Source organism: Rhagoletis pomonella, unplaced genomic scaffold (genome assembly GCF_013731165.1).
Source record: "Rhagoletis pomonella isolate Grant_MI unplaced genomic scaffold, Rhpom_1.0 Rhpom_scaffold_00010, whole genome shotgun sequence".
Classification (NCBI taxonomy): Eukaryota; Metazoa; Arthropoda; class Insecta; order Diptera; family Tephritidae; genus Rhagoletis; species Rhagoletis pomonella.
The window spans coordinates 24,380,584-24,390,384 of NW_023458564.1; the positions used below are offsets into that span (position 1 = coordinate 24,380,584).

General features: G+C 35.2%; 1 protein-coding gene across 1 annotated transcript in view; it reads left to right on the forward strand.

The window, feature by feature from the left end:
* LOC118746561 (band 3 anion transport protein-like) overlaps nucleotides 1-7,884 on the forward strand; it is a 122,933-nt gene extending 115,049 nt beyond the window's left edge. Inside the window, exons 8-11 of the mRNA XM_036480405.1 lie at nucleotides 63-1,747; nucleotides 1,812-2,006; nucleotides 2,072-2,300; nucleotides 6,666-7,884. Of these exons, the coding sequence (XP_036336298.1) occupies nucleotides 63-1,747; nucleotides 1,812-2,006; nucleotides 2,072-2,300; nucleotides 6,666-6,734 (2,178 nt within the window). The 3' untranslated portion in view covers nucleotides 6,735-7,884. The remainder of the gene's footprint in view (nucleotides 1-62; nucleotides 1,748-1,811; nucleotides 2,007-2,071; nucleotides 2,301-6,665) is intronic.
* The last annotated feature ends 1,917 nt before the right edge of the window (nucleotides 7,885-9,801 follow it).

Genomic DNA, 9,801 nt, shown 5'->3' on the forward strand with positions numbered 1-9,801 from the left:
TGAATAAATAGTTTACACAAATCTTTGCTAAAAGAAAAGGTATACGACCTTGCTTTCTACAGGTGGGCGCGGTAGACTTTCTGCAGCAGCCAACTATTGCGTTCGTGCGTCTCGCCGAAGGTGTGCTTATGCCCACTTTGACCGAGGTAGCTGTGCCGGTGCGCTTCATGTTCATACTCATGGGCCCACCAACACTCGATTTGGACTATCATGAAGTGGGTCGCTCCATTGCTACGCTAATGGCGAACGAACCATTCCATGCAATCGCATACAAGGCAGATGATCGGAAAGATCTGCTTTCGGCCATCAACGAATTCTTGGATGATTCTATTGTGTTGCCACCGGGTAATTGGGAGCGTCAAGATCTCTTGCCATTTGAGGAATTGAAAGCAAAGAAGGACTGGATTCGCTCACGCAAGCGAAAGGCGTTGGAGGTGAAAAATGAATTGAAGGAGAAAATAAAGCAAGAGACTAAAGTAGTTGTTGAAAAGAAGCCACAACTGGATGCTTTTGATGGGAAGAAGAAAATCAATCCGATGGAAAAGACACACAAGTGGTGGGGCGGCTTGCGTAATGATCTTAAGCGTCGTCTGCCCATGTATAAGAGCGATATTACGGACGGCCTTAACTCGCAAACGCTAGCCGCCACGATTTTCATGTACTTTGCCTGCCTCTCGACGGCCATCACGTTCGGTGGTCTGGCCTCTGAAAAGACAGGAAATTTAATTGGTATTTCGGAGACGTTGTTGAGTACAGCACTTTGTGGTATAATTTTTCATACGATTTCCGGACAACCGCTCGGCATTATAGGTACCACGGGTCCACTTCTGCTTTTTGATGAGGCGCTGATAAACTTCTGCCGCGAGAATAATTTACCCTTTCTCACTATACGCGCATACATCGGCGTTTGGCTGGCCATTATTGCCACCACGTTGTCAGCATTCGAGTGCAGCGTTTATGTGCGCCTATTTACGCGTTTCACGCAAGAAATCTTCTCCGCCTTGATCACATTGATTTATATCTATGAGACTTTAACGAAGCTAGTATCTGTATACAAGAAGAACCCACTGCTGGCCGACTATAATTTCCCACCAGCAACCCTTGCGCCGCAATTGCAGAGCTTCGATAATATGACCATGGATAGCTTCGGCAATGTGACCACAGAGATGTCGCCTTCAAACATTACGACCCACATTGGCTTGGTTTCGCCGAACGCACCACATACAAATATGCCAAATACAGCACTCTTTTGCACTATACTCACCTTGGGCACCTTCACTATCGCCTACTATCTGAAACTCTTCCGCAATTCCCATTTCCTGGGACGAAATGCTCGCCGTGCGCTGGGTGACTTTGGTGTGCCGATCGCCATAGCGATTTTTGTTTTGATTGACTATCTAATACCACAAGTGTACACGGACAAACTCAGCGTGCCAGAGGGTATTTCACCCAGCGATCCGGAAGTGCGCGGTTGGTTGGTGCCCCTGGGTGGTGTGCCCATCTGGATACCGTTTGCGTGTGGCATACCAGCTATTTTGGTATACATCCTCATCTTTATGGAATCACATATCTCTGAGTTGATTGTCGACAAACCGGAGCGTGGACTGAAAAAGGGCTCGGGATTGCATTTGGATATTGTGATATTAGGCTTTTTGAATACATGTTGCGGTTTCTTCGGTACGCCGTGGCATTGTGCGGCCACTGTACGTTCGGTAACACACGTTTCTGCGCTAACGGTGATGTCAAGGTGAGCAAAAAATTTATTTACTTTTGCACTACTCTTTGTGCTAGTTAAAATTATAAATTTTCAGAACCCATGCTCCTGGTGAATCGCCACGCATTATTGATGTGAAAGAGCAGCGTTTGTCTGGTTTCTTCGTGGCACTTATGATTGGTTTGTCGGTGACAATGGCACCACTGTTGCGTTTGGTGCCTATGGCGGTACTGTTTGGCGTATTCTTGTACATGGGTATTGCATCTATGAGTGGCGTGCAGTTCTTTGATAGGTAAATTTACATTTCCATTACCACTTATACTTACTTAATTACTTTAATCGAGTTTTTCTTTATAGAATGAGACTATACTTCATGCCTGTAAAACATTATCCACCCACGCCGTATGTGAAGCGGGTGCCCACTTGGAAGATGCACCTTTTCACCACAATACAATTGCTTTGTCTCACAATACTTTGGGCTGTGAAATCGTCAAAAATATCATTGGCTTTTCCATTCTTCTTAATACTTATGGTGCCGGTAAGGCAGCGCCTTGTGATGATCTATTCGCCACAGCAGCTGCAAGCGGTAAGTCGGCCAATTTTCGCAGTCAACGAAGGCGTGGAATATTGTTTGGTTGCTTGGATTTTAAGATAAAATTAGATTAGTCTTAGTCATCTTAGACGCCTAAGGGCGCACAATTTGGGCATAAAGATCCAGAAAAGTGATATGTATACTTAGGTCGTTTCTTTTTAAAGATTACATAAAGTAGAGAGACTGCACAGGAAAAGAAGGCAGAAATGGCTGGCTCACCACGAAAAAGGTTAACCCTTCCATTAATTTCAATGCAGATATGAACGTTATTACTTAACTGATTAGCCAAGGCACATAGCAACAGGAACTGCCTAGCCAGCACGCTGTTATGTTTTTTAATTGGTGGCATTTGGGCATGTTAGTGAGGTTACGTCGAAATCAGGAAAAATGCCGTCACGAAGCTTCACCTACCGCGCCGTACAAATTATATTAATATTAAGTTAGCATTTCAGGGTACTATTTTATATATATATATATAAGGAAACGTGAAAGTAAGGGGGTCTCGAGCCGCTCCCCCCTTCTCCTGCATGGATACGCCCATGAGCTAAGTTATTTAAATTTGCATGGCAAATTTATTACGAAATTTTCGTAAAATTGTATTAAAAATATCATTTTAAATACATATATTTGCAGATTTTGTGTAGAACTCACTAGACTTAAGATTTTCTATTATGTGAGGCCATTTACAGGACGGTAAACTTGGCAATTTTAATTTAATTTTTGGAATGGTACCACCTAATTTTTTTTTCGTGGCTGTTCTTAAGGGACATGTAGTATATCACAGTATTAAACTCAGCCCTGTTAAACTGTTTCTTAAAAATCGTCATTGTTTTTGATTTTTGAATTTTCCGCGATATCGAAAATCAAAAGTATAAAATCGAAATACATCCAATAACTGCGCTAGTAGATTTACAATTTTTGCAATATAATTCTCTGTAGCATAGGGTTGCAACCTAAACAAACAACTTTTGTTGGAGTCTCCTTGCACATGTAATGTGCGGAACTATAGGGTTTTTCTTATTTTCACCGACATATCAGAAACTAGGTCTTTACCCAGAGAAACCATTTCGTCGATATTTTTGCAAAACCGCCCATCGACCAGTTGCAAAACCGCCTAAATCGCCATTGTGACAAAAATGAGGTTTGGTAACCCTGAACTCCAGATATCGAGATTTATGCATAAAAATAGTAAAACGTTATTAAAACGACAGATTTGTAAAATAATAGTTAGAGAAAATACCGCCTATCAAGGCAATGCCTTCAAAGAAAACCCGTTTTTTCGCTCTCCTGCAAAATTTTAGTGCCGTAAGATTGGTGGATAACCAAAAGTAAAAAAAAAAATATTTGGCTTATAAGTATTTGTCTTTATTAATACGGTGCTTGCTGCGTGACCGCAAGAGTGCGTGCATACCTGTAATTGCAAGTGAAAAAAAAACATTATCAAGATAAATCTTACGTCAAAATATATTTTAACCAGAACTTAATTTATAGAAACAAAAGTCCTGTGAGTTTAAAAAGCGCTAAACACTGCGCGCCCAATTTGAATGTAGCTCGTGAAAACGCTAGATTTCCTTAGAGGATATTGACTACGTGATAATAACCTAAGCCCCCCACCCCTCATTGAAATTGAAGATCCCCCTCCCCCTTCCATGAACGGGTCACGTAGTATGGGTACGTTCCCTAACATTCTTATATTACCACACAACACGTCCGTTTACTAAAATTTTTTGCACAAGTTTGAAAATATTAGAAAAATGTAATGATTTTGTATAGTCAAATTTATCTAGAAATGTGGGTAAAACAACAACAAAGCGCCTGCAGTTCGTTAGAATTGACTTTATTTTTGGAAATTCATGATCATTTATGAATTGTTCAAACATTTTCACGCATACGGCATACATGCATATGTGCTTCATATCTGTATACAACTGATTTCTACTGTGTACAGTACATACATTAGAGTCAGATATGTACTCCTCATCCTAATGTATTTCTAAGTATGTTAGGAATATTACTAGGGATGCAAATTTTGGGGAGTAACATCGATACATCGATGTTTCGATGCATCGGAAAAATTAATATCGATGCTAAAATACATCGCCAGAAAAACATCGATATATCATGGGTTCCGATGTTTCAAAAGTTGTTAGGTTGTAGTCACATTAAAAGGTAAATTAAATAATTTTCAATTCAAACTCTCTGTAATTCAATTAGAAAAATACTATCATATGGATGTATTTTATTTCCCTGTATTTATTTACCACTCCTTTACCCTTCCTAGAAATAGAATAGAAATGCATGCCGTCGTAAGTTCGAAGAGCCTAAAGTTCCAGGGCCCGATTTCGGTGAAATTTCAACGGGATCCCGGTCATTTTTTAATGACTAAGTAAGCATTTTTAATATCGAATAATAAGAGTAAGCTTGGAATTTCTGAATGTTCCTCAAAAGAATAAGTAATAAAATTCATGGCCAGTCAAAAGATTTTAGGAGCATAAGTTGATGTTAAAACATCGCTGAAACTGGCATCGATGTATCGTCAATTTAGCGATTTTAGGAAATCGTAAACGTCGATGGCAAACATCGAATTTTGAAACGATATTATCGATGTTTCAAAAATATCGATGCATCGTTTGCATCCCTAAATATTACCTACCCAGTAGAAATCTTATGCGTTAATGCTGCATTAATGGAACAGTGTTAAAGCATTCTAACACGATATACATATATTGCCATATGTACATAAATTATACTTTTCTGATACATTTTAATATATGGCACGTACGAGTACAAACAAAACGGTAGCATTTACATATATATGCAAATTCATATCATGTAAAAGCCCTGTTAGTACCGAAAATAATATCACACGATACGTCCGTTCGCTAAAATTTTGCACAAGACTGAAAATAAAACAACCATTTTGTGATATTGTATAGTAGTCAAATTTATAGAGAAATGTACTTAAAAAAGGAACAAAGTACAGTTCGGCAGAATATGACTTTATTTCTGGAACTTCATAGTCGCTCATGAATTGTTCACACTTTTTCACGCATACAGCATGCATACTTCATGAATGCTTACAACCGATTTCTACTGGGTAATTAATTAGTTATCAAAAGCTAATTTTTTTATTTATTTCCTAAATATTCTGATAGATTTATGAGGTTTTGGGTAGGCTGAAATATATGAAATTTTTTTTTGTTTATCGATAAACTTTTTAATGTTCTTTATTTTCATTTATATACATACATATGTATGTATGTACTAGGAATGTTAGTCCCGGGATACCGGGATCCCGGACTTTTTAAGGTCTCGAAAATCCCCGGATTCTTGGCAAGTAATCCCGGGATTTTCGAGATTTTTAATTTGCACTGATGGCAATAATAGAAGCTGCTTTTCTTGACCAGTATTGGCTATATTTCTTTTTTTGTTTACTAATTAATACTTTTTTTTTTAAAGTCTAGCTCATTATACATTATAACACTGCGTGATAGTAAATTTTAAACACAAATATCAATATATTCGCGAAACCCTGGGCCAAATATAGTAAAATTGCGTTTTCAGTTTTTCACTCTGACGTCAGTAATTCAAAAATGATTTAAAAGATTCAGATAAATGTGCTTAGAGAAGAAGTGTGGGTATAAAATTAAATAGGGGGATCCTGTAGAATTTAAATAGATTCAAGTTTCTGGTGCAGAAGGGCTGGTAAATATTGAAAATGTCATTTTAAAATTTTATCCTTGAAATTTCACAATATTTATTTTTGAAAAAAATTATATGTTAAGGGCTTATATAAACTCGATAACATCCTCAAATTTCGTTCTTCTAACTTTGTCGACTTAAAAATTACCTATTCGTTCTTGTGAATCCAAAAAATTTATCTTTTTTTAATTCTAAAGAAATTTCTTTTGCATTTGTTACTCATATTTTTATTCCACATTGCATTTAATTTTTTTTAACATATCTTTGAAATTACAAAGTCCTTCAAAATGAATCCTGCGGTCAGAGAGAAAAAATAAAAACGCCACTGTAAATAAAAAAGTAGGTTTCAAACCCATTTATTTATTATTTATTTCATGGTAGGAGAGCTTCTCAAATAATATAGAAGCATTTTTTCGATTCAAGTTCTTAAAAAGTAATAAATATCTAAATCCCGGGACTAATCCCGGGATCGGAAAAGGCCGAAAAACTAACATCTCTAGTATGTACATATATCGTAAAGCTAAATAATAAATTCCAGTAACATTAAAGCTATCTAAGTGACCATGATTTGATACCCTGGTACTTTATTATAATATAAGATTTTCTTTTTAAGAAATGCTCATCGCTTATATCATCTTTTGTTTTATTTTTGTTTAGCTCGATGGAAATGAAGTCAAAGATGAGGACGAACCTGATTTCTACGAGGAAGCAACTATTCCCGCATAGAAAGAAATATATAACCCTTAAAACCTTAACACCTGCGTAATTGTAATTGAAGGAATTGCCTGTACTTAAGCATACACTTATGTACTTAAGTACTCTATTATTTCTAGTTCATTATGGCATTTTGCTATTTTTTTTTTTGTATATATGTGTCTATTTTTTGAAGCTTTTTGCTTAATTTTGTAGTTAATAGATATGTTTTATCTTCAAAAGAGAATGTAAAGTTATCCCATTATCTAAATGTTGAAATAAGTAAAAAAGCAAAGTATTTTTCTATCTTAAATATGCAATTCTTAAATAATATACTTAAGAAAAACATTAAAAGTTTTTAGAGGAAAAAATATTGTATTTATACTCTTCATATAAAAATGAGTGCAGAAATATACATCAGTGTGTATGTTCGGTTAAAACAAAGAACACAAGATTTGAAAACGTAAAGTATTTCGCATGATGGAAGTATTACCTTAAAAACTAGTAATAATTATTAGTGGGATTCATGAAACGTCGCAAAGTGGTTGCAAATATCGCATTTGTCGCAAAATTTGCCACCATGCGACACAGCTGATTACTTTTATATGGAAACTTTCGTGCGACTTTGCCATGGTATTTGAGCTGGCAATCATTGCAAAGTCAAAGTCGCGAAGCATATGTTTTTTTATTATCTTCAAATACCTCAAGAAAAACTATATCAGTTAAGTCTGCTTCGAATTGTAAAAAAAATTGTCTTTTTCTCTAACGCGCAGCATTTTGTTTTTAATTTTACATTTTATACTTGGAAGTAGTGTCGAAAGAAAATATAGCTATCTAAAAAATATCGGATCTAAAGTATCGATACCTACTCATATCGATACTCTTGACTATGAAAGTATTCCTAAGAACTAAATAAGTTAAATTTTTTTTATGTCATAAGTTAACTATTATCTGGGAATGCCAAATATGGCCCCTATTATGAGTTGCATTCGATCTTTGACTGTGGTCGAAAGTGCTGATCGAACGAATTTTCATTTGGTATTATGGCACTCATTCGTTTAGGTTGTTCACAATAGTATTTTTTTCACTGCTGAGAAGCCTTGTTTACAACTCGAGCAAACTAAATAGTGTGCTTGTACATATTTATGTAAATCTGTGCAAATAAAAACGAAATAAAAAAGAAAGCGAGTTTATAACAAGTAATTTTTAGCAAAAAAAACCGACTTCAACTCTCATATAAAAAAGGTATATATATATATATCTCATGATCCACTGATCGAATCTTAACCAGATTAGTATGGGACCACCTCTGAGACACTACCTTTCCGATGCAAAAATTATTTATAGAATTATCGAAATCGGTTGACGTGGTCCAAAGTTATGCGGCAACATACATAAAAAAAAAAATAAAAAAATATTCCGACGAACTGATAACCTCCTCCTTTTTTGGAAGTCGGTTAAAAACGTGGTAAAAATGAGTACAACGGAGTTCTGGTTGAACGATTCGTCAGAGGATGAGAGCTTAGAAAACTGGCCAGGAGCAGAAAACGTTTAAGAGAGTTTAAGTGTAGTCTTTCGAATATATTTTGAACTAAAATATATTTAAGAAATTTGTCTACAGATTTATTAAAAACTTCCGACTCTCTAAAGAGGCGTTTGTGAGCTAAATCTATTTGAAATATTTTAAAACTATCAACAGCTTACGATTTTGTTCTCAGAGATCGTGCCAACTGAGTATTGGGAGTTTCTTTCACAAGTAAAACCAGCCTTTCGAGCTTGTGTTTAGAATTCACGACGTTAGAACGGCATGAAATTAATAAAAAATGTTCCAAATTAGTGTCTAGCCGCCAAAAAGTAAGAAAACAAATGCAAAATCATAAATTTGTCACAATTTTCTAACACTTCGCTACACCAACGAAAGCAAAATTCTGTACGACAGAAAATTCGATACTCAACGAAAATTTCGACACGCTTGCATAGCTCATAATACAAATTTCACTTTCGATCTTCGATAGCCAGCGATACCGCGAACTAAAACAATTTTACTATTTGACACATACTTTTCCCCAGACTAGATGCAAAGGGATGCGTTTAAATTTTCTGGAATATTTCAGTTTCTTCCAGGAATTTTTTTTATCAACTCTATGTACCCTACTCTTTTTCTTCTTTGTTTAGTTTCTTTGATAACATGTTGCTACATATTAAGAAAGGCAATGAAGTTAGTATCGAGTTAGTTTCGATACCAAAATAATTTGGTTTCGATCGAAAAGTATGGAGTATGTACTTGTATTTACTCGTATTGTTTCCCTCGATCATACAACTTTGTTAACAACATTGCCATTTCGCAAAAATGCCACTTTGCGACGTTTTATAAATCGCACTACATATTACGTAGCGAATAGTTATGAGTATTTGCAATTTAGTTTTAGTATAGAAATTTTAATTAACTTATTGTCACAAAGGGTCCATAAGCATCGGATCATAAGAAAAATGACTTAGGTACTAATTGTAATTAAAATGCCCTCTTGATTAAATTCAAGAAAAAATAAATGAATTCTTTGTTTGAATACTTGATGTCTCAGCTACTTAACAAATACTTAAATACTATCTAATTATCATAGTTACTTTAGAAAGCAAAGCTGTGCGTACGTTAACTACTTACAAATATATTTACGTATTTAGTAATGTAAATGAAATATAATGAAAAAAAATTCTAAGAGTGATTTACTAGTTACATACATAAATAAGTACATAACTACTACATACATACAAAACGAAGGAAAATGTTGTGCGAACTTAGTGCTTTGAAAGCCAGCGAGTCTATCGCTGTTAATGTCATTGTGATGTACTGTACTTATCAGCTTGGGAACAATAACTGAAACAAAGAAATCGAACATTAAAAACTGTTTATTAAAGATGCTAATATTTTCTGATATAAAAACATGCATACATACATACTACACAAAAGCTACGAGTATGTAATACTTATAAAACTTTAAAAATCAATGATAACTAATCTGTTATTTAGAAAATATATAAAAGACAAATTTTAAATCATATAAAATAATGTTGTTACGATTAACACTCACCTATGTAGATA